The sequence below is a fragment of the Channa argus genome, chromosome 1 (genome assembly GCF_033026475.1).
Source record: "Channa argus isolate prfri chromosome 1, Channa argus male v1.0, whole genome shotgun sequence".
Taxonomy (NCBI): Eukaryota; Metazoa; Chordata; class Actinopteri; order Anabantiformes; family Channidae; genus Channa; species Channa argus.
This window is the reverse complement of record NC_090197.1, coordinates 50115836-50142305: the sequence shown is the minus strand read 5'-3', so window position 1 is coordinate 50142305 and position 26470 is coordinate 50115836. Positions and strand designations below refer to the sequence as shown.

Genomic DNA, 26470 nt, shown 5'->3' with positions numbered 1-26470 from the left:
TTCTTCTGCAGACAGTTAATGCTCCCCTTATCTACATTTAGGTCCATTTAAAAGTTATTCCAAAGACATTTGCTCCCTCAGTGGGAACAAAGAGAAGGCTGTGTGTTAGGCCAAAATGATGGCATCTACCTAAACATCTGCATCTTGTTTGGCAATGTGCTTCCTAACTTTTATGTTATACTTTCTGTACCTAGAATCCTAATATGAGAAGCACCTAAATCGAACGTTGCAGCTGCAGAGTATTCTAACTTTCATACTTTTGTTCTGTCCATCTCACGAAAAATCTATTTGAAATGCGGTAAATAGCAACCATTGTTACTATACAGTAGAAAATATAAGTCGATAAAGTCTACAAGGAAAATTTGATCTTTAATGAACAATAAGAGGAGAGAAAATGGTTACTTACTGAGGTCCCATTGTTTTCCCGGAAAACATCCTGGTTGACATAATTAAAAAGCTTCTTTTCAAGTTGAAGAACAACCTGAATCAGCGGTGAGACAGAAAGGATACTACGATTAATTCCAACATTAATGTGAACTGCACTCTATAATTGAAGCACTAATGACCAGTAGCTGTGCAGCAGCAGCAGCAGACAGAGTTAATTCTCCGTAAGGCATCACACCACTTTAAATCACACGTTAAAACAACTTGTAATTGCAGAAGTTCAGGTATTTGACAAATAGAGAATCAAAGTCCAAAAAATGCCATATAGTTGAATCATCAAAATCCCATCAAGACCAGCTTATGCAAATAATTAAAAGTGCTAATTTTATTGTTTAATTGTGTTGCTGTTGCTGTGAAATCAACGAAACTGTTGTACCCTGTTAGTTGTGTTTACTTTTGATTAATGGTGGTAAATATCTTTCATGAATACATTTTGTAAACCTAGGGTCTATATTTTAGTTTATTTTTATTTCCTCATCTTCAATAACTGCAAAAATTGAAGAAAAAAAAAGCTAAATCATGAAAAGTTCTGCTTTCATGAACTAGGACTAGTCTGCTCCCTACTCGTCGCTATGTTAGTTGTTAGCTCTGTAGCTACAGTAATTGGCCAGCTAGCCAATTTAAAACAGTCACAATGTCATGAAAGCACTAGCGCAGAGACGTGCAGGTGCAGTTTACTTTGCCGTTTCCATGTAACTAGGCCTTAAAACAAATTTGCTATTATTGGAACGAAAAGATTGGTGCCTTTCATATCTCTGTTTATTTTAATGCGGTTAATTACAACTAAGTACTATGACAGACAACCATAATGGGGAACAGCTTACCTTTCGGTCATTATCACTTTCTTGGAATATTAGCTTGTCGACTTCATTGGTTTCGGGGACTCTGACTGTCTGCAGGGTGGCAGTGGAGCAGAGACTCTGGTTGTGAGAAAGGAACAGAGCGGCTCATGACAAAAAGGCAGAAGAAATTCAGGTCTAATCCTATTAGGGATACATGCAAGTTGTAAAAAAAATAAAAGAAAGAAAAAGCAAATGGCTGAAAAGGAAAGTGTGTTTTGTTCTTAAATAAATCATCACATATTGATATGCATATTCTGAGTACAGTACTTTATGGTGCTCGTTGAGCAATCAATTACTGAAACCCATTAATAGCACTATAAACTGTGCTGCATTTGAATGATTTTTGAAGAACCACCCCACACACTATCTATGTACTGACCCCATGGACTGTGTGCATGGTTAAATTCCCCTTTGTGGACTCTTTTAACAATTAGTTAAACATTCGACCATCTGTGTTTGAAGACATTTGAATGAGGTAATCCCTCAGCCAGTGGTTCCCATACCACACGGCAGAGAGTGGGTGACCTGATTGGAATTCAAAGCACAGATTAGATAATCGGGTCAAGCCAATATAGCGAGGAGGAAAAGGCCCTTTACACTGAAATGTCACAAATCAGTCCTGCTCCGGCCACATAGAAACGGCACAGCAGATTAGAAGAAACACCGTGTGCTCTGAGAGAAAGTGGAACTACTCTCTGCAGACCCCCCAACAACTGCCTCAATGTGGTGCGCACACACGCACACACACACACACCGAAGAGCAACTTTCTAAAGCCCTAACAAATCGCTCCATCTTTCAGTCATTTAGCCCATCCAAATGCAGGGTCAATATGGTCCCATGGCAGCCAAATGCTAATGCGCTTAAGTGCGCTTAAGTAGCTTTGTGCAATGAATAGGCCAAAGAAGGAGCTAGTGAGAAGGGCAAGAGATACTATCCCTGTCAATAAGTCATTGTAGCCACAGCTAGCAAAGAAAACGACAGGAAAAAATGTTTTCTTCTTAGAGCCAATTGTGGTAGAGCAGCATACGTTCTGCTCAGTCACATTTTTATTTTTTATTTTTTAATGACGAAAACTACTACCTGTCCCGAAAGTCTAGCAAAGATTGACAGTGTGATATTTAAAAAATATATTTTCGAACTTTTTCAAACTACTTCCTGGCAACGTCATCGCTGCTGCTGCAGCCAGAAGCTGAGGCTGCTTAGTGGCACAATCAGCATCAGTGTTTAAAGACAGAAATACTCTTGATTATCCCGAAGACAAGGCTAGGATTAAAAAAACTAAGTCACCACTAAACATCAATTTGTCTGTTTTGTTTGTTTTGTTTGTTTTGTTTTGTTTTGTTTCGGAAGCAAAGCAGAATGCAAATTCATATGGATCCGAACAGTTAACAATATGCAGTGGTTTCTACTTCGAAAGAGACAAGTGAAATCATTGTGTGTGAGATAACTAAACCACAGGTTTTGCGTTTTGCAAACTTTGCCATGAATGTCACTGCAGGAAAGGTCCAATTAGGAAAATAGGACAAATAACTAATGCAGCATTTCCTTGGGCTAAATATGTCTTTTCCTAGGATGATTACACACTGTGGTTCTGGGATAGCTAGACTGTTAGCCTCAAGGAAACTGATGATCCCAACAGCAGATTTTACTTTTGTTCCATTTTATAAACTGTTTCAGTCAAGTGGATTCACCTAATTTAATCAAGGTGCATGTTATTAATGATCTAAATAAGCAAGAAAAAACTGGAATAAATAAACGCTGCTGCAGGTCCCACCTTGATCCTTTGCATGCTGCTGGATACTGACATACGATCCACTCGCAACTTTATCAACTGACCTATCAGTTGGTGGTGGCTGACTGCACATCACAGAAAAACATCCACCCACCCGCACCCACACTCTTCAAGCATCAGTCTTTGCAGCATTTCTATGATAAGGTCTGTCCAAAACACTGAGCTAGAGAAAAAACAAGAACCCCACACTGTAACTTGAGGTTTCTACTAAGCACATTACATGTAAAAATGCACTGACCACCTTAAATTATATAACTACAGTTAACACGGTTGCAAATGGCTCCTGATTTGATACAGGGCAATTAGTCTAAGTGAGGCCGAGAGGAAGACTGAATGGGAAAATATTAACAGACAGCTGTCGGGAAAAAGCAGCTGAACTCCAGTGGGCAGTGGGGATGTCTTTCCCCTCCTGGGCTCCCTATCTGATCTGGCAAAGTGACTGGGCATTACATCTCTGCATTATGGGTCACAGGTCAACACCGAGTGTTTGTAGAGGGCCAGAGGCCGGGCGCTGGGATGAGAGGTTGCCGAGGAAAGCGCTTGGCTTTGTGCATCAATGGAGGATAATCTCATGACCGTCGAAGGAGGAAGAGGCTGTTTAAAGGAGCTCTCTATTTCAGCTGCTCTGCCTAGAAGAAAGGTTAAAGCAATCTGTCCCACTTCATGGAGCAAAGAAACAAACACATTCAAGCCTATTGTTTCCAGGGCTGCCAACAGATGGATGCCATCCACTGTGCCACTGTTAACTCAGGCAAGTAGGCCTTGCTGCAGCAAACTATTCTAATAAGCTTGGCCTTTACTTTACAGAGATTCTGCATGTGTGTAAGTGTGTGTACGCGTTTAGGAGACAAAATGTTGTACTACTTATAAAAAGGTCTTTACTGATGTTCAGCACAGGTGTGTATTAGTGATGAGAACATAAAAGTGATTCCAGCATATGAATATCCACCAGCTTGTCTAGCCAGCATTTCATTCTGTTATAGCAGATCTCCTTTCACACCCAGCACTTTACTGGACTCTGTTTAAGGTGAGTGTCATTCACAGGTTTTATTCTCACAGGTTTCTGATGCTCATCATAGCAGAAAGAGTTTGTTAGGAAAAGCCATAAAGGTTGTTCTTTTAGAAACAAAACAACAATCGTATTACTTCTACAGGAGAAAAGCTCTTTTAAGGGTGGTGACGTTGTTACCAGCCTAGTCAGTATCCATCTAGCTCAGTTGAAATGCATTCTCCTTATTCACTCTAATAAAGAGACAGTAATCTGTTTAGTAGATAAAATTTATGACATGACCAATAACCAACTAACTGCTCCTGGGGTTTATACTGTATGTGTAACTTAACCCAGTCCCAGCAATGATCCACAGTATCCACTACCCTTTCATTCCACTAATATAATAACCCATCAAGGGCATTTAGAACTGATTAAACCTCAATTAGGTATATAAAATATGAGACTTTGTGCAGAAAAGAGAGAGAGGATGAGTGGACAATGAGCCGACTGTTCATCCTTCATTACCAGAGGCAGGGGACAGGGGCTCCCCTTTGTGTCAGCAGGAGCAGTGGCACTGTCAGAATGCGCCATTATTTTCATGCTGCCATGCAAAGTAGGGCTGCCAGCTGAGTTAAGGTGTGCCAGCAGGGCTGGCAGGTTCAGCGTGAATTGCTAAGCAATCTGATCACTTTTCTTTTGCTCGCCACCATACATCACGCCCATCCAGCATGCATGATTGTGACATCTGCCCAAGCGGGGTAAGAAGGGGGCATCCAACGTAGGCAACAACAAATTTAGCCTCCTGCTTTCCTGCCAGCAAGTACACAGGAAAGCAAGTAAATCAGCTGTGACCCTCCCCACCCGATCTGACTGGACACAAGCCAGAGTTATTCACTCCTCTCTCCCGGTGGCCGGCTAATTTAATGCTTCCAAACACGGTGGATTCATCACTGACAGCCACAACAAGTTGTGGATTCGACATGAAGAAGAGGTGAGAGACGGACACATTATTACCAGCAAACATAGCCTGTGTGTGACCCAATGGTCAAGAGCTGACCACAGTAAACCTGGCCTGTGGCCCCACCTAACAGCTAGAAACACACACAAACTCTCACCCCTTTCCGTTAACTTGCTGAGCTGTGTGAGAGCTGACCATGAGGATTTGATGGCAGTGTGTTCGTCGTAGGAGGTCTCCTAACCTGCCACGCCCTCACCAAGAAGCGACCTTGGAGAGGTAAAAGGGCGTGCTAGGTATTGATAATGTGCCCTATTTATCTTGTGCAATATAACATCTGGGAAACTTCTCTAAAAACAATGGTGCGCATTGAGGGCTGCCTTTCTGGCTTTACCTTCAGAAACCAGCCAAAAGCATTTGTCCCCCTTGCAATGGATAATAGACAGGCCACAAATCATTCAGGACAACAGGAATGGAGGGGTGTGTGCATGTGAGAGAGAAACTGAATGTATGTGTATGTTTTGTGTGTGTGTGTGTGTGTGTGTGTGTGTGTGTTCCCCCCTGGTATTTAACTTCTCTACTTGCCCATTCTGCAGGGCCCCGCAGGACAAATTGCCCTGCATGGTTGTCTTTGAGAGGCAGTGCAGCGCGCAGAGAAAGGGACAGGGCTGAAACACAGGGAACAGGCCTATAAAAATTCATCACTTTGACCCCGGTGACCTTCTACTACCGGGGGGGGGGGGGGGGGGGGGGGGGGGCGGCGGTGACACTGACTTTTACACACACACACACACACACAGACACACACACACGGGTTTGCATATGCCCACCCACCAAACTCTTCGTCTATTTGGAAATTATCAATAAACATTTTGAGTTGAGGTTCATACTGAGAAACACATTCACTTAAACAAGGCAACTGGAAACCCACAAATGTACTAAGCCTCCTGATCTCTCTCTCTCTCACACATGCACACTAGCAGACACAATGGCTATGGAAAAGCCTTCTACACAGGAAAAGGCCACCAGATGCTTCATTGTGACTGTGTCTCTGTAGAGGCAGTAAAAGGAGGGTGGGTTCTCCTGAGGCGTATTAGTCCCACTAAGAGGAGGACATTGTCTCAGGCCGGGCTCTTGACACATTACTGCCACCTGTACAAAGAAAAGCTAATGAGAGATTTAATCTGAGAAACCCCCCCTGCCACTTTTAGTCAGCACTTTGAAACCAACTGCGGCAGATGTCTGCAAGACTGTTTAACGTACAAGCTTCTCTTAACCTCTCAATAAGGCCACGCATGCTTAAATTGCTCTTAATGTGCCATTCATTTGAATGCTGTGAGCTGCAGTTGTTTGTTTCCGAAAGGGAACTTGGTGATCTGAAGAAGTAGCCAGCAGCACTGCGGCCATTCATGTTTTCTTTTTTAATACCGCCGACTGAAAAAGAACATTTATCCTGTTAATGAGGAAACAATTCCACATCCAACCGTGAAGCAATCAGTGTAGCACATTTAAATATAGTCAACAGCAGTGCTATCGATGGTATAAACACTTACTAAGCACCTGCGAACACTGTGCTCTCATTCAATTTACCTACTCTACCAAAGCCCTAGCTAAAAATCAATTAAAAGGAAATAGAGAGGTGATTTATTGTTGATGAGTCAATTACAGAATATCGAAAAACCAATCAGTGATTGCTGATTACAGATTAGTGCAATAGGAAAGCAGAGTCTGTTGAGTTCATTACTCTGGTATTCGATAAAGCCTGAACAATTAATGAAAGTCTAATTCTCAGCTGGAGCTCGGTTATTAGCACTTTACTGAGGATTCACTATAAACGTTACAAATTATCAACTTAATTATTTAAAATTTGACTCTATAAAATAATTCTCACCTGGTAAAATCTGTAAAATGGTTGTAAAGTTTTTGTTCCTGTAGCAACACTTGAGTTGCCCAAGTAAGGGGTTGCTTTTTCAGTCATGCAGGTGATCAGTCCTCTTTTCAGTGCACACAAGGAGAAAAAGACCCTAGTGAGGCACAAACCCCTCCTTGTGCACAAAGAACATTGATCTGTTTGGAGAACCACCCTTTAATTTGTTTACACCATTTTATCTAAATGATGTGCTTGTCATCCAAAGTGAGAGAGTGAGTGAGTGAGAGGGAGAGAGGTGCAAGTCAGCCAAGGAAAGAGGAAGGTACTGGGGTGGGGAGTAGGGGGCCTTGACACCCCACCACATGGTGCTAGGCAACCATCTAGTGGGTGGGCTTTGTGATACATTTTACCAATTTTTCATGCCCATCCCTCTTGATGTGACCCCACTCAGGGCCTTTTATGCCCCTGACAGCCCTGCGCAGGAAAACATGCTGCCACTCTGATAGCATGAAATCGGGAACAAAGACCCCCAGGGAGAGGAGAAGGGGGCCACTGAGGCACGCTGTGCTCTGGTCCCGCCTGGCTCTGGACACAAACAGATGTTAGGCCAGCCCCAGCTCCCTATGCCTCCTGAAAGAGGAGGCCCTGTCGGAGAAATGGGCAAGAAATGCATTGTTTTGGCCCTCCTCTAAGACAAAAACTGGAGCCACCCCTTTTGAAAGAGCCTGGCAATATGGCCGTCACATATAAATTACATGGGGGGGGGGTGTTGGAAGAGAGGCCCATGAATTCTCAATGTGGCCCTTAATGGGCCCTCTTAAATATGATGGGATATTTGAGTGCGGATGTGAATAGAGCCCAGCGACTTTAATGTCGGTGGGCAGAGTTGTTTAAAGGCCCACGGTGCCAACAGCGGCTTTACAGCTGTGTTACAATGAGCCATTCTTTAGGAAAATCACTCTGCTGCCGACAGTAAAGATTCACACTGGGATACCTGTAAGGCCAAGTTGTTTAAATAATTCTAGCAATGTATACTGGCTCAATAACAACTTTTTCAATAACAAGATCACTCCTCTTTAATTTGGCAAACGCAATCAATTAAACACTGCTGATATGAATTGCAGTGCGACTGACCTGTTGAGTGGGTGGTGAATTTAGCTATGCGAAGCCAGTTTAATACCAACCACTTCCTCGCATTTGCATTCAAACAAACTATAATTAATACTTCATAATTATGGAGACAGTGTATGTGCATGTTTGTGCACAACCCCCAGAGACAAGATGTGTTATCTTGGCAACCACTCAATCCTTCAAAGAGTAAGAGGGAGAAGAAAAAAAAAACAATTATTGTGCTGTGCTTTACAAAAGCTGAGGACTGCATTAGTCAAAAATAGACTGACATCATACAAATTGGACACTATGTACCAGGCACAAAGCGATCCCCTATTCTTCACAGTTTATGCCAGCTTTCATCTGGACTAAATAATGGCATCAGTGTTAGCTGTTGTTGTTCCTGCTTGTGATTTCAAAGGCAGGGGTCCATTCTGACTCAAAGAAGACAAGACAAACCATCAATAAAGCAAGAGATAAAGAAAGACTGAGCTTGAAGCCAAAATAGATTATTCATGATTTATAGAGAGATTACTGTGTTCACAAAAAAGTGGCAGATTGAATAAAAAAAGACAGACTGAGCATTTGGTCTACTTGAGTACACAGACTGATGGGGTTATTAACCAATTTGACTTAGAATAATTTTGTTGTTTGCATAATATTGACAACTGTGTCTGGTTACTAATGAATCAATGCCACAGAGACTTATCCTCATTGTTTTCAATAATCTGTATGTAGTTTAGAGTGCATTGTATAAAACTTTTCATTTATTATATCCAGCATCAGAAATCCTTATGTAGGCAGCAGGCTGTGGGATAATTAGGATGGACTGTCCTACAAGAGTTTGTCTTTAGTGTTTATGTGTTTGCAAGATATAAAGTGGTTCTGCATATAATCTGCGTTTAATAAATCTCTTTTTTTGTGGGAATGGATTTCACTGACCGAGGCTAAACATATTTCCTTTTCCCTTTCCCTTTCCCGATAGTACTTTTTATGATTTTATAAAAACACATTTTGAGTAGAGCTGAACCAACTAATCATTTATTCACCTTCACTTTTTTTTCAAAGAGATCACTCACTCAATTGCTAGGAGCCATTTTCAGTTAAAGAAGATGGAGATGTTGAAGACAGATCGATACCCTGAATGCTTTCTTCTGTTGTCAAACCTTCATAAACATATACGGAAATATCGTGTGAGGAGGGTTGACAGTGCAGCAGTAATGCATCTATTTGAAGTAAATAGAAACATCTTAACAGAAGACATGAGCACGGGTGAATAACTGAAAAGTAACTCGGGTTATATTCCTGACTGGGGCCAAACACAGGGGCCTACAAGTCAACATGTCCTCCAAGGCCCCGTTAGTGCCAGGCGCTGCGCTCATCCTTGGCTTGGTCTGTCACACCATCCCACCGTTGACATGGTGTTCCCAGCTGCCAGTCACAGTGCACCCCCCCCACCCAGCCACCCTCTCCTAGTGCACACAATGGCAATAGCATGGCTGGCGCCGGGCTCAAACGGCCTGTTGTTAATGAGCAGGACCAAAAGAAGCCAATGCTTGTTCTTCATTTGCCAGCATTTTAATTATATGGACAGCGCTCCCATCAAAGCTGCATCGCTCAACTTACACCCTCATAGCTGAACTCTTTTCCTCTGCATTCATTAGCATTGAAAGAGAAAAGAGAGAGAATGGGTGCTGTTGTCTAGAGCGAAAAGCCTCCCTCTATATGCAGACGGGTTATCTGTGATATCATGGGCCCTCGTTGTGATAGATTGGACTCTTGTAGCAACATAATATGTCTTTATTGTATAATAAACAGACCTCTCCATCGCAGGCTCCTTTCGAGAGGCCATAAATATGAGCGGGTTAAATAGTATGAGCTAAAAACGGTTTGAACTTGCATGGATGTTTAATAAATGGGTGAGGTTTACAGCATAAAGACAATTCAAACAGTGTCAGGTATGTTGTCTCTCGCAGAAAAGTATATTGATTTATTAGCCTACAACAAACAACGGTGAGGATTTGTAAATACAATGTGGCCAAGCAATGAAATAGTCAAATACAGCACTCCTAATACTACCCCTAGGTAAGCTGAGCCTTACAAGTACTCGACAAATGAGGAGGAGGGAAAAACATTGTTATTGAATATCATAGCAAAAAAAAAAAAAAGACCAAATTCATAATAACAGACTTCTCTTCTTAGTAGAAATCTGATTAACTGCATGATGGCTGGGGTGTGTGCATTCGTGTACATCTGTGCCCCTGGGCGTAAATGCATGAGTGTATCTGGGGAGATGAGGGCAGCCAAGGAGGGTCGCAATCCCAAGTGTCAGGGGTTCCATAGAACAGAGGCCCAATCAGTGCTGGCCCACTGGTTTATGGATGGATGGCCCCCAAAATTAATTAGCCTGACTAATGTAGTGTACACTTAATTACACTAGCTGCCTTTTGATTTATAGCAGGCCAGATACACACATGCTAGTCAAAGTCGGGCTAAAAAGGGAAAATGGTTTAGCCTTTACTGGTGCAAATTATTTACCCAGACTAGGGTCAGCAGCCAGGACAATGCCTATCAACTATTACACGAACTGCTGTTGGATGTTGCAGGGAACATGGACCAGCATCATTTGTGTTTTTTAACATTTTCATTTAATTTGGTTTTAATTGTGACATACTATGTTTTGTAAACCAATGTCTCATAGATCCTTCTTTGACTTTTTAACATCTTCCAATAAATTTCTTTAAGAAAATTGTTTTGCAATTGCAATTTGTGTAGAGAAATGCTGAAATACACACACAAAAAAAAAAACCAACAGTCTTCTAGAACATGTTACTTGAAAATCACTTGCTTATATCTCCACTGTCAAGGACGTTTAACTTCACTATGTGAAAATAAATGCATCCATCATGCTGGCCTGTCATTACTGAGCATTTTACAGCATTCATTAGCAATAGGGCCAGTCTAGGGCCCCACCTTTAATTTCATGCTGCTCAATTGAGAGAAAGGACACAGGACAAAGGAAAAAAGATTGATGCCTGTTCCACCCCCCGGCATTTCCTGTAGATGCAGCCAGGGGGTGCTGATGCAAACCAGTCTCCAGTAAGTGAGAGGCCAGCTGGCCTAATGAAATCTGTCCGTGTAGCAGCAGATCAGACCCAATTAAAACAGCCCCATGCCATGTCACAGGGACAGTAGATCAAGTCAGCAATTAACCCTCCCGTTGGCCTCTATCAATCCTTAAATTGGAGCAGGCTGGCCAGCAGCACACAATCTCTGCAGATATTAAATTTACATTCTATTAACTTTAATTAGGAGGGATTTTAAATATACTAGGAGTCCAGGCACAGAGCCCTGAGCCTGTCATCGACACTAGTGATTCACAGTCACCAGCCACCTTGAGGGACACACACACACGTTCTCTCACAATCGTATCACATTACACCCTAGACCACCTGACTGAAGTGTGAAACCAAGAAAAAGAATGTGTTTGCTGATGGGTCAACTACGATACATGACTGAGATTTCAGTCTTAAAACTGTCACTGATCGGCTCTGGTATGAGAGGCCAAGCAGTGGTTTCTAAAGAGTTTAATGGAGCTTTATTTTCATAATTTTGTGTTATAAATATTGTTGAAAATTTTAAAACCTACAATTGTGAAATAATCTGTCTGACCACTGCCACTGAGAGGAGTATAATGATTTTTTTCAACTGCAACACTATTATCAACTGCAAATTTCCAGTTCCCCTTACGACATGTGTGGAAACAATTAAACACCTTTGGGAAAAAGATTAAAAATGCTTTATCCTTAAGCAATAGGAATTAAGCGTCTAATTGTTATTTAAATGAATACTGATAGAGAGTATTAACCATTTGGATTCTGACAGAAACAGATTAAAAAAAAATCAGATATAGTGCCGGAGTCCATGACATGAAAATCTGTTTACAAATCAAAGAAACAGGAAGTGAGTAAGAAGGAGAGACCTGGAATAAATTTATATACATGCGACTTTAAAGTTAAAATTACTGTCAGGGGTTGCTTTGATTTAACACTATACTTTAAGTTCATTTTATTATATCATGTATATTTATGATTACTTATTGTAATTCAATTATGTTGTATTATCTATTATTTATCAGTGAGAGGCTATGGTAGATCTGATTGCAGGAATTATAGTGCATCCAGAAAGTATTTATGATACGTTACAGCCTTATTCCAAAATGGATCACATTCATTATTTTCCTCAGAATTCTACAAACAATACCCCATAATGACAACGTGAAAGAAGTTTTTTGAAATCTTTGCAAATGTGGTAAATTCCGTTGATTGGACATGATTTGGAAAAGCCTACACCTGTCTATATAAGGTCCAACAGGTAACAGTGCATGTCAGAGCACAAACCAAGCCACGAAGTCCAAGGAATTGTTTGTAGACCTCCAAGATAGGATTTCATCAAGGCACAGATCTTTGGAAGGGTACAGAAACATTTCTGCAGCCTTGAAAGTCCCAATGAGCACAGTGGCCTCCATCATCCGTAAGTGGAAGAAGTTTGGAACCAACAGTTCTCTTCCTAGAGCGGTCCGGCTACCCAAACTGAGCGATTGAGAGAGAAGGGCCTTAGACAGAGAGGCGACCAAGAACCCGATGGTCACTCTGAAAGAGCTCCAGCATTTCTCTTTGGAGAGAGGAGAACCTTCCAGAAGAACATCCATCTCTGGAGCACTCCACCAATCAGGATGGTATGGTAGAGTTGCCACACAGAAACCACTTCTTAGTAAAAGGCACATGACAGCCTGCCTGAAGGACTCTCAGACCAGAGAAACAAATTGAACAGATTGAACTCTTTGGCCTAAAAGCCAAGTGTCTGGAGGAAACCAGGCACCGTTGACCACCTGGGCAATACCATCCCTACAGTAAAGCATGGTGGTGGAAGAACCATGCTGTGGGGATGTTTTTCAGCGGCAGCAGTTGGGAGACTATGAATTGGAAAGATGAATGCAGCAATGTACAGAAACATCCTTGATGAAAACCTGTTCCAGAGCACTCTGGACCTCAGACTGGGGCAAAAGTTCATCTTTCAACAGGACAACAACCCTAAGCCCACAGCCAAGATAACAAAGAAGTAGCTACAGGACAACTTTGTGAAGGTCCTTGAGTTGCGCAGCCAGATCCCAGACTTGAACCTGATTGAACATCTCTGGAGAAGAATGGGAGAAAACCTGCCCAAAAATAGTTTGTAGCATCATACTCAAAAGGTGCTGAGGCTGTGATTGGTGCTACAGGTGCTTCAACAAAGTGTTAAGCAAAGGTGGTCAATACTTCTGCACATGGGATTTATTTTCGTTTTTTATTTTTAATAGATTTGCAGAGATTTAAAACAAACATCTTTCATGCTGTCACTATGGGGTATTGGTCGTAGAATTTTGAGTAAAATAAATAAATTTAATTAATTTTGACATAAGGCTGTTACATAACTGAATGCTGTTAGTCCTAAACCTTGTGTCTGTCTCGGCCAGAACACTGTTGCAGAAGAGCTTTTTAATCTCAATGAGGTAAAATAAAATAAATTAAATAAATATATAAATTATACAATAAAATAATTCTTGAGAATCAGGTCTCAAATGTGAAGATTTAACCTTACTGCAACAATTCTGCAGTCTGGGATGACATGCATTGCCACTTCAGTCAGTTAATTAAGACTGGCTTGAATGTGGCTTCATAATGAGGACTTGATAAGGGATTAAAAGAAGTTGCAGGCGGCAAATGAACAAGTGGACTGTAAAGTATCCGATTCCCTGGACCAAATCTTCAAAACCACTCCTTTGTAGTTTCCTGTTTATCCGCATCCATGCAAGTTATAATCAAGCCAAAGCATGATCAGCCCATGGAAGAGCAGAGAGGAGGCTGGTGGGGACTGGACCACCTCCAGGCTTCTCAGCTCTAGCATTAGTCTCCACGTGGCTGTGTCCTTTGTCTGCCAGTCAAAGGGCCGCTGAATGGGGGTCAATTGAAACCAATTCCCTCTGTCGGACACAATTAATGGGGTTGCCCAGGCTGGGAAGAAGGGGGGTGACTGCAGGGCTTTGGTTACTGATCCACCCGCACAAGCATGCCAGGAATTTGCCACCTGGATATGCCCCGAGACAATAACCCATGCCCCTCCTTCCGAACACACCTCCTTTTCTGTACACACATGAATACATCCTAAAATATCCCGTCCTATCCTCCCACCCACAAGGCACGGTGGTAACTAGTGGTTGCCCACAGTCTAGTCATCCACAATAGACCAGAGACAGAGAAGAAGAGAAGTAGTGTAGCATGCAACAGTAGAGAAATACTGGAGTATTTTCTGATCCACTGAATTTCAAAGTGGGGCCCAGGGATCCTCGCCAGTGCTTAAGGGTTAACCCTGCTCTTTGTCAAATTAAAAAAAGCAAATACTTTAATATGGGTATTATTTTGTTCATTTATCACTTGTTGAAGTATCATCCTGTCAGTTCAAAGTGTGCAGATAACTGTGTGTTGCAGCCGGCTTCCTCGGGAAAGCTGGTTTCTTTTTCGGAGTAGGGGATTAGGGAAACCCAGGTAGATTTCTATCAAAGAGCGCTGATTTCTTTGCTATGTATATGCGTAACCAGGTTTCTAATTAACTGCACGTGTGTAACAAAAGACTGCAGACAGGATCACACAGCTGAGTGAAAGCCAGAGCAAAAGGATCATTAAAACAAATCATTAAATCATTTTTAAAACAAGGTGTAAACATCACAAAGTGCCTCATAGAAGGATAAATACATTAGGATGCAGTTTTTTTTTAATTCAGACAGCTCCTGTTGTGATCAGCTGTGTGTGCCTTGCTTTTTTCCCTTCCTCTACCCCTGTGCTGTGACTCTACTGCAACATGAAAACACACACAAAAAAGTCAGAAAAGCAGCATTTTCTGTAACTATGCAGTTCAAATCTGTGTGAGGAGAAATTAGATTACTCTTCTGCTGCATGTATACGTAAAATTTAAGTAACCAGGTTACTGTCAGTCAGTGAAAAAAAAAAGCAAAAACACTGAGACACTGAGACCACGAAAATGAGAGCCAGCCTCTGTGTCTGAATCAATCTTCAGATAAGTATGGACGATCGATCCACCAGCAGCCCATCTACAGTTAAGCACTTCAGTGGATGTGCACTAATTGTCGTGTTGACATTAATTGTCATTAAAAGGGCTAAAAACGGCCTCCCGGCTTTGAGTTACACCCCACACTAAGATTGCAACTCATTTATTTATTGGTGACATCACAGCTCTCTTTGCTGTTAACACAGAGGTCGCTGCTAAATTACACAGGTTGACTACTGCACCGAATGGTTTTATACAAAGCAGTGCTGCCCACTGAACTGAAGTTTCTCACAGATAAACTCATCGGCCTTTTCTGTTGTCCCCTTTAAAATGTTGTGTTTGTGGCAACGTCACTTTAAGCTGGAGTAAAAAAATGTCTAGGTGTGTATTTGGTGTATTAGGCCACAACTCTAACTTCCTGAGGGGATGCTTGAAAGCCCCCCTGCTCTGCTGCCACACCCCTCTAAATGGGTAAATCAATCAGATTCATTTGGCCTAACAAATCAGTGTGTGTGTGTGTGTGTGAGAGAGTGAATCGGGGGGCAAGGTGCATAAGAAAGGAGGCTGTATGGAGGCAAGAGGGGGCAGAGATGGACACACACCAATGCAAGCCTAACACATCTCTGGAAAAGGGGTCGTGACCCTTCCTGCACTCAAACAGCATTTCAGAGTGGTAGAGACATGGAGAAGAGGGGTGCTTATGTGTGACAGAGCAGCACTGGCAAGACAGAAAACACGAGGATAGAGTCATAGAGATCGGCTGCATAGGATAAATATAAACATGGTACAAAGCGTCTTATCTGATTTTAATTAACTGGATGCTTGCTTTCAATTTAACCCATGTTTAGGTATTGAAAACTAATTATTCCCTATGAATTCATAAGAATTTTTTCTTCTAAAAGGACTTCTAATAAGATCTAAAATGACCTGTTATTGAAATTAAAATTACAGTGGTGACTTACATTTTTGACAGGTGACATTTAATTGCAGTAGCTGACTTGTGAAAGCGGCAGTGTTTGCACATCTGCGGTTGTGGATTCTGTGCTGGGATTTGTTTGGATCACCAAAGCAACGTGTGTTCACATGATAAGTGGGTTAATGCAACCCAATTACAGAACCAAAATCAAATGTACTGCAGAAAGCTTGAGGCAATTATTCGTGCCTCCTGATACATTGCAGAATAAAAACATGTGATCTCCATCCTACTTAGCTGCCCACTCTAGAGAGGATGGTAATTTACAACTCCCCTGGTGGCCAGATGACTAAAGTACAGAATGTTTCTCTTCCTGTGTCACACATAGTGAAGTTCTTCCTCAGTCATTTGAGCAAAACCCCTTCATTCAGAAAGCTCTCCCTCCTCTATCCCTTCCCTTCTGAATGAGGCTCTGGTTGAAATGAACAATGCCCACACCTTGAACAGGCCCACTGATTCGAGGGTCATTGTGCACAGGGGGGGGGGGGATCAGCCATCAAGTGGCTCTCCTACTCTGTTATCATAGGACACTGCTGTCTGCAGTGGTCTTGTGACTTGTTATGGCACAACTGCTTCCCCCTCCCACCAATCCCCTCATGAAAAACACTGAATGAGTGCACTACCTTGGCTCTCATAGGCCTCATTTGCACCACGAGAAGGAGAGTAGGAGGAGGAGAAGGAGGAAGAAAGAGGGCAGGGAGGGAGCATGAGAGGAAGACCGAGAGAAAGAGCAGTGAATGGCACCATAACATAACAATGCACTTGGAGGCTCGGTTGGCAAACACAGCTGGACCAGCCAAAGGAAACCATTTAATGAGTCATAACTCTAAAGAGACAGTGGGTCATTTAGACCACTTTTACTAAATTGCACACACCCTTTGTAGTTACATTAAACCAAACAGATATTCACTGTATGAGAACGCAGTTAAACACAAATCCCTCCATCCTGCACAGATAATGTAAAAAATCCGCCTCCCATCATTAATGCATCAGGTGTAATACAACAGCACTCACCTCAATAACCTGCCTTGAGTCCAACCTGAAGTTAAAGTCCCCAAACACGAAATATGGCACCTTCTCGTAACGCTTGTCCGTGATCCTGAAAAACACATCACAACAAGTCATTAAGAGTGTTACATGTTACAGAGAAGTCATCCGAACACATAAATCCTTATCCAAATTATTAGTAGAAATTTTGCTTGGTTGTAACATTCAATAAATCTTGACAGCCATCAGTTTCTAACTGACATTTGATAATATCCTTGACCTCAGGGTATTTAGTTTATGAAGACCACAGCACCACCTGGTGGTCTGAATACTTTGATTGGAAGGTTTTCACTTTTGCAGAGTAGACAAAACGTTTTTCACATATTTTTGTGGTCTTTTACAGCAATAATAATTTACCAGATGGTGAACAAGGTATGGATGCAATAGCATGAAAAAGTATTTCACTTTTAAGCCTAGGATATGGATTAATAAATTGATGATGAATTATTGGTATTAACTTAAAAAAAAAACCCAATATAGGTCCTTGTTGCATTACAAAAATAATATATTTTCTTTCAGAGCCCTAATTATTAAGCATATCTCACAAGCTTTAAAATGTTTTACAATTTGTCTGTCTGTCTATTTATGGAAAGTAAATTGTAAAGTATTTCAGAGAGACCCTTTAAACATCACACACCTTACCTCCCCCCCCCCCCCCCCCTCCCCAATGTTTTGTTACCTTCTGGGACTTGTCCGCTGTATGGTTCTGAAGCAAGCATGCTTTCAAATTCTGTTATTTCTCAGCTGATACCAAAATTTGATTAATGAATCTTGATTACTCTCTTTGATAATCTGCTTTGATGGCAAACAAAATTCACTTGCTCGGTTCAGTTCAAAGAGTAACCAGGTCAGACCCGTTCTTAGCCCTAAATTGGTGTGTGAGCTTTTCAGTTTAGAGCTTGAGTCAGAACAATCTGAACAGACTCCATCCATCTGCGCTGATATAGGTTTTGCTTCAGGAGGGACTCTTATTTCTGCTACTTTGATGCCGCTTAAGAGTTTTCAATGCAGCACAATTCGATGTCTCTTGTCTTGCAACAGTTTTAATTGCACAGAACGCAATGATTGTTAAGCTCAGTAATATAGTGTCAGAGGATTCATGGATTACATATCCTCTCTGTCATGGACTACTTCCAAAGCTCCAGAACCTTGCCACAGCGCCAGAATCCCAGTACTTTAAAAGGAGGGGGAAAAAACTAAAGCACCTAAGCGACATATAATTAACTCCTATGCCTCATCACATACTTAAAAGTAGCTCTTCAACAGAGCAAAGATAGGAAATTAAGGTGGATGTAGTACAGCCTCTTGTGTAATTAATGATTCAGGATGCTTGGCTCTCTATCGCCACTAATTGTGTGGATAAATCTCACCATGGACTTCCCAGGCTTAGATAACAATATATTTATGAGGCCATAAAGAGAGAAGAAGCCTCTTCTTAGTGGTGGGTCTAGGCTCTGGTCGGCTGTCGTAAAGTACAGCCACTTCTTCTCTGGGAGCCAGGCAGCGAGAGAGAATGGCACGGAGGCGAAGGTGACTGGAGTATGAGGCAGGAAACACAGCTATCTTATTAAATAGAGAGTATATAACTTTTACAGCTTACAACGTCTTCCAAGACGGGTCAACATAAAGGTGGGAACAAGATCTAGAACAATTTTATCTTTAATGTGTACCACGACTAATGTAATTATTAATTTCTAAGATTGTTTCATCTATGCTGCAGGTATCTAAGGCTAAATGAAAATCTAATGAGGTCTACCATTTTAACACTTATTTAAAGAAAATGAATCTATCTAAAGCAGAAAATTCTTACATTTGATCATATAGAGAAACTTGAATCTTTGTCAATGAATCCATTAATTTACTTATTTTTTCAGCTCTACTCAAAATACTAGTCAGCTTCTTGTTTGACAGCATGTCCATCAAATTTTACTAGTAAAGCAAATGGCTGCTGACACTATGGTACCTTGCATTACCAGACAAATAAGGGGGGGGGGCAAATGGAAGTAGTTAGATACTCTGTGCAATAGGAATATACTGTACCAGATGATTAAAATCGTGCAACTGACACCCTCAAGCAATGTGAATGCATAAAAGGATAATGACAATCTATGTTTTGTTAGTGTCAACCAACCCTTAAAAAAACAAAAAACAAAAAAAAAAAGACTAAAATTAATTGCTTCTATTCACTGTAACATCTGTGAATCGATACCTCTGTACTGTGTTGTCCATATAATAATTAGCTCATTAAAAGACACACACAGCTGAAATGAGTCACGTTTCTTCCTGAAATGTGACCTTAGTGTTTTTTTTTTACTTCAACTCTTTTTTTTTTAAAAAGCTCCAAAGGCTAAAACTAAGAACCCTTAACTAAACACTTAAACCCATTCACTGTAGCTTTGTAACTGTGGGTAATATCCTTAGCTGTATAACAAACTGTACTACTAATCACAGGCTGTGTGTGTGTTTAATACACTCAACCTTGGACAGATGTCATTAATGACCTCACAACCTACTGCTAAAAGACTGTTCTTTATTCAGCCAGGGTTAGTGGTCAGTTTATCCTGTTGGCCTAAATGGGGGGCTGAGTAAAACGGCTGGACACAGGCATCAATGCAGATTTTATAGCCTTGGGAACTCATGTATTCCCTGTGGTAATTTAGAGAATTTACCAAATCTGCTTTGTGAATTTAAAAATAAGAAACGGAAGGTGAATAGAAGGAACTAAAGACTTTGTAGCTATTTGATGATGTGCCACTGAGACAAGGACAAGGTGAGGGAATGCTTTAAGAGAAGAGACGGAAGGAGAGAAGACAGTGACTGAAAGGTGAGGCAAGACGCTAACGAGCGAGAGTGTGTTTCTGCAGAATCTGGAGTTCTTTCTTCTCCATGTTCTGTAGCTTTATCCTGCTAACAGCCATGTCTAATTCCCGCAACCTGGTTGTTTTGTCTACTTCTGCAAGGTATCAGCCACAGGTCAGAAGGTAACACTCTGTTTACACGATCATTTCCTAAAGCACTCATGGTGACCCACTGGTGTGAAAGTCGACTTTTTTCTTGTCTTTCTTCTTGTCTTCTTCCCTTTGTCAAGGGAACCAAGAATTGCGACATTAGCTACAGCTACTGGGCGTGAAAGGACCCTGAGGGTGGGGGGTCCCGAGCTTGAGCTGGGAGCCTCCTCGCTAACTCTCACCCTTGGCGGAGGCCCCCCCCCCCCCATTACCTTCGTCATCACAGTTCATTGAGGGAAACTGTAACAGTGTCAGTAACATTCTCCCACAAAGACGCACTCCTTTACACAGTCTATAAACATGCTTTCTCCCGGCCAATTCATCGTCCAGTGACACCCATGAAAGAGGCTCTTCACACATCCTGTTCTCGCTGGGGTTTGGGCTGAGGCCTTAGTCAAGCCTTCCTCGGGGCCACACAAAGACAGGGGTCAGACGCTAATTTATAACACAGACCCTCGCTCTGCTCCCAGGCTCCTTAAACCACTAGTGCAAAGCAGCCACGGCACAGTCTCTTTTTTCGATTCGTCCTTTTTCTTACACAAACACAGGTGTCACAGAAATGAACAAACAGAAAAAGCGCAAAAAACACTGTCAGTATCTCAATTACACACATAGGAAAGATGTAGAGCATGTTAAAAGACAAAGCTTGCCTGTATTTAAATCTTTCTCCCTCCCTCACTGACTCCATGGCAGATTATATGCTTTGATTGACAACTAAACCAAGCCATTATAGACAGTCTATATGGGATTATGAGGGTGCAGCTGGGGGCCATGTCATGATTATATTGACAAGATAACTTAGCATACGTTGGCCAGTCAGATTCAACTTTGCACACAATAGCTGGGCTGAGCTCGGTCATCCATTGTAAGTAAATGTTGAGAATTTGGGAGAATGTTAACATTGTGAAGAATGTGCTGGGTGACGTCTATGTGAATAGGCCAGGGGTGGCCCTTGACAGGACCTTTGACACAGCAGGACAACCTTCTCCTCATTCTCCTGTTCGCAGCCCAGCTCCTAGGTCCCCATAACATGATGCTGAGGGGGATGCTACAATGCTGCTGCGGTCACACAGAGGTTAACAAATGCTCAGCTCCAATCAATAGCATTGTCGACATATGCTCACACACCTTGGAGCGAAAGTGGGGCCAACTTTAGGGTGATGTGAGGAGTGGACAAGAAAATCTTGTGAAGCTGCCTGAGGGCCCCAGATCTCCAGAGATGTGAAAAGCTAACTTTCAGGTGTCGGAGAGAGATTTTTCCATGAATCCCCATCCCTCTCTCACTGTGTGTGTGTGTGTGTGTGTGTGTATCTATTTGTGATGACTACATTATGTGCATACTGAGGTTATTGTGGACAGTTCTAACTATCTGACACACTTCAAAGGGCTAAGAGGGTTAGGACTTGGTTTTGAGTTTAAGAGCAAATGCATTGTAAATGACTGTATATGCATATGCTTAAGAAACCAGGTTACTAAGAAGAAAACAAATATCTCTGCAAATTGGAAAATTAATTTACAAATCTTAATGTGCATGCAGCAGTTGAGTAAATATGTTAGTAAATCATGTTGTAAAGCTAAGACTGATTTCAGAAGCTGATTTCACTGTGTGGTGACACAATACTGCAAACTGCAAACTGTATTGAATTAAAAAAAAATGCATTGTGAAAAAAGACTAATTTAGACTTCTGCAGACATATTTCTGCTAATTTGTGTTTTAGCTGCACACTGGACAGACTTAGATTTAAAAATGAGGTTGCACTGCTCCATTCCCTCCTCCAGTCAGCCCTAGACGAACCACCAGAAAAGGCAGAAGCACCGTAAGTGTTGACTATTCGTGTTTTTAAATGATGAATAGTAGAAAGAGCTTTTTAATATCTTTTGTCCTTGAAGCTCCTAAATGTATTAAAACCATAAAGTCATCTGCCAGCGACCTTAGAATTTCCACTGTGTTTGAGAAAATGTTAAGGCTGGACTTATTCTGCATTGATAAATTGTGTGTGTACATGTGTGAGTGTGAGAGAGAGAGAGAGAGATAGAGACAGAGAGAGAGAAAGTGTGTGTGTTTGTGTGTGTCTGTGTGTGTGTGTTTGTGAGAGAGAGCAAGTGTGAGTGTCTATGTGTGTGTTTAATAGAGAGAGAGAAAGTGTGTGTGTTTGAGAGAGAGAGAGAGAGAGAAAGTATGTGTTTGTGTGTGTCTGCGTGTGTTTGTTTGTGAGAGAGAGCAAGTGTGAGTGTCTATGTGTGTGTTTAATAGAGAGAGAGAAAGTGTGTGTTTGAGAGAGAGAGAGAGAGAGAGAGAGAGAGAGAGAGAGAGAAAGTATGTGTTTGTGTGTGTCTGCGTGTGTTTGTGAGAGAGAAAGTGTGTGTCTATGTGTGTGTCTTTCAGAGAGAGAGAGAGAGAGAGAGAGAGAGAGAGAGAGAGAGAGAGAGAGAGAGAGAGAGCGAGAGAGAGAGAGAGAAGGGGAGCGAGCGAGCGAGCAATAAACAGGTCGACTATGAGCAAAGAGACACTGGCGAAGATTAACCTCTGATCCTGGAGGCCTCCCAGGGTGATGAGCCACTGTGGCGCGCGCGCGCGCACACACACACACACACACACACACACACACACACACACACACACACACACACACACACACACACACACACACACACACACACACACACACACACACACACACACACACACACACACACACACACACACACACACACACACAGCATCACTGTTACAGTATAATTGTGAACACCTAAAAACCTTCAGCAGGTCTAAACACATTGAGAAAGAACAATGTCTGGTTTTAATTTAGGTAACACGTATTAAGTCATCACATCAAAGTGTATGTTCAGCATAACTACTTGCGTTGTAACACACACACACACACACGGACACACACGCACACACCAAGCTCTTTAATAAATTCATCCTGGCTTTATGGAGGATCTCCTAGTGATTATCCAGTCCTCCCTCTGCAACATGTCTATTGGCTGGAAACTAGCCAGCCTTTCTCTACTCTTTCAGCCTGTTGTTCTGGGAAAAGCCTAAAGGGAAACATTTAGATTGGAGGGCTCTTTGAGACACTCTGACAGTTGACTGATGACCGTCCATAAAATGACAAAGCATCGCTGTGTGGTGGCCAGTGCGGCCCACTGCCTCCCCATGGGAAACTAATTGCTTTGAATTGTTAAGGGCAACATTATTTTTCTGCCAATCATTGCTTTTCAATGCCCCAAAAATGAGCATGAAACAAGTCTTTTCAGCGAACAAAACAGTTAAATGTCCCCAATGTTGATTAAATTAACTTCAGCACTGTGACAATGGACTATATTTGTGTGAAAATAATGGCACACTACAATGGATGCCTTTATGCAAGGATTTCACAGTTGTAATGTAAAACTGTTCTACCCTGAACTGCACCAGGGACTTGAATGAGGTTGAAAAAAGAAACAAACTCCAATACACAAAAGGGACTTTTTTTTTTTTTTAAGGAAAAGGCGGAAAAAAACTGTTGACTTTATTTCATGATATCAATTCAAACACATTTTCTATCATCTAGAGAGCCCAGAGGTTTCATTGGATCTGCTGTTTTTCCCCAGAAGTAAGCAAATCTGAAAGACATTTTTAAAATTACTTTACTCGTTACAGATTTATTAAGAGGCCAATTAAACCATTGTTGAAAACAAAGAGAAGAAAATAATAAATAGTGCAGCTTTTTCACACCCTGTGTATTCAAATACCTTGGCAAAATCCTAGAACAATGATCTCTGTGTATGAAGGCGTAGCTGAGTCACCAGGGTAAATAATTTTTGATGTTGCCCTGAACAAACATGCGCAGATTTTCAAAGCACAAGAAAACAAGCAGGGGATGCATTTCAAGCAGAGTTTTTCTTTGCTCTCATGGAAGTGGCCCACGCATCAGTGTTATATGGAGCAGTGCTTTTTTGATGTGACTCAATAATAAGATCTGGCCAGCTAAACGCTGTTCCTTCTCAGCATTGTTCCCCTGAGGCCTTGAAGCACTTTGGAGATAAACACCGTTTAGCTGTTAAAAAGGCCACAGAGGAAGAGGCTTATCAGATGTGTTGTCAATGGGCCATAAGCTGCATTATTAGGCCTGAGCCCCAGATAAGGTGGATGGCTGAAGTTTGATTCCTGGCAGCAGTGCAGTGCCCTGCACTGTTGTGTGATCAGCTCCTGTTCTGGCTGCCTCAGGGATCTCAGCAAGTGGGGTGTTCAGCAGCACCCCTCCTCTCCCCTCCCATTCCGCAATGAGAGATTAGAGGCCAGAGATGGAGAGAGAAGAGAAGGGAGGGGGGGGGGGGGTAGAGACAGGCTTTAGATATTCCCCCCCATCCCTTTTCCTGCTTTGCTTTTCTGAGGGTAGGAGTCAGAGTTAGGACAATGGCCAAAAAGATGGTTCCCAACCAGCCGCTGAATGGGAACACTGTTGGTGGTAGCGCTTCATTCAAAGCCTGGCCCGGGCACATTGTCCTCCCAGATCGGCAGAGAAGAATGGAGTTTGCCGGTGGCTGCCAAAAGGTTAGCAGCCACTGTGAAAGGACCGACCCATTATTCACTGCCCTTTACAGAGCCAAAACACCCTTTGTGCTCCTCCTCTCTTCCCTCTGCACCACCAGCTTTTTCTCACTCTGATGCTCCGGATCTGTGCCCGACGGTTTCCCCCAAAGTGAGTGAGTGAGGCGCGATGCCGCCACTATCCCACCCCTGTAAGTCTAGCGAGGGATACCAGGATAGCAGGAACATATAACAACTTCCCCACCACCACCTTGCCTCACAACCCCTAACCCCATCCCCACCCTAGTCAAAAAAGAACCTTTAAATGATATGGCCCAGAAGTAACAACAAGGTTACCGTCTCCACACAAGGGAAATTTAAAAAGGGGGAGCGTGGAAACGGCCACTCAGCCAACACAGTTTCTGTTTAATCCCCTAAGTCACCAACTAAAACTCAGAGGCTCTGTTCTTTGGGTGTATTGACAAGAGGACCATTAATTATGAATCAACCGCAAGAGCATGATGAAAGCAAAGGAAATACAATAAACACACATAAATTAATAAAAGAGGTTGTTTTGGAATGTCGTAATGTCAAGTAACAGTTAAGTTACACCCTAATAAAAACTACAAAAGCTGCCATATTCTTCAAACACTCCTACTTTCCTGTCTATTAAAGGGCGACCATTCCTTCATCAAATCAGGAATGTGCAGGTAAAATATGACATTATAGGAAATACATTAGAAAGTGCCTCATAACTCACGCACATCAGAATGCCTGATGATAATGTATGCCACCCATACATATTCGAATGTAGTTATTCAAAGTGGAGGCTGCGAGGAGCCATGTCGTGCATTCCGACGCCATTTAAATGGGAGGTCACCTGCTGCAAGGTTGCTACTAGGCTTTTATCCTGTGTTAGCATGGCAAGGTAGGGAGCAGGGGTTGCACTTTGTACTATATCATTCTGCTCCACTGCAAATGAATATCCCATAAATCAGCAGCTTGGCTTATGAATTGAGGCTGGCTTTACTCAGTGCAGAGTGAAGGCAGCTTTACAATTATTATTATTATTATTATTATTATTATTATTATTATGACTTTTAGGAAGAGTCACCAAAAGTATTCCAGTTCCGCTTCTGTGTACTATAACTATCAAAAACAAATTTAAATGAAATGACATTTATTTCTTTATGGAAAGTTTTATGTCCAAAGTTTACAAATAGACCTACAGACTGAGCTCCTCTCCAAAATTGGATTGGGTTCCTTCTCCTGCAGCGGTAACATCATAGCAGTCAGATCTGAATTCACGCTTAGCGGGGAATAGTTGTATGTGCTGTAAATCTGGTGTTAATCTAACCCCTTCAGAGACAACATCTCATAAACCAAATCTTTGGCAAAAAAGGAAATTCGAGCTGAATGGTTTGGCAACATATACACGTGTAAGCTGAACAAAATGAGCCTGCGGGGACCAATGCAACCAGTGCCAAATTTCACAAGCCAAAGTGGATCAAAATGTTGGACACACCATTTTATAAGTACATTAATAATAATATGGAATCCTGATGCTTGCCAATAGTGAGACAAAAATAAAGGATGAATATAGGATAACACCACTAAACAGATTTTGCAGTAAAGTAAGAAGGAGTTAGAGAGAGGGACCAAAAAAAGAAGAGATAAAGGAGACTTGGGAGTTTACAGACCGTGTAGTGAGTAAGACCCCTACTTCTACAGACAGATGTAATCCCACTGGTCTAGGACAGAATCCCGCCAAAACTTTTATTGCTGCACCTCTCCTGTTCAGTAACTATGATTTTAAC

General features: G+C 41.9%; 1 protein-coding gene across 5 annotated transcripts in view; it reads right to left on the bottom strand.

The window, feature by feature from the left end:
• The window catches only part of inpp5a (inositol polyphosphate-5-phosphatase A), a 135192-nt gene that overhangs the window by 20334 nt on the left and 88388 nt on the right, over window positions 1-26470 (bottom strand). For all 5 annotated transcript variants that reach the window (XM_067474065.1, XM_067474037.1, XM_067474074.1 and 2 more), the window contains exons 9-11: window positions 17097-17181; window positions 1269-1364; window positions 407-481 (exon numbers count right to left, since the gene is read on the bottom strand). In XM_067474065.1, the coding sequence (XP_067330166.1) occupies window positions 407-481; window positions 1269-1364; window positions 17097-17181 (256 nt within the window). The remainder of the gene's footprint in view (window positions 1-406; window positions 482-1268; window positions 1365-17096; window positions 17182-26470) is intronic.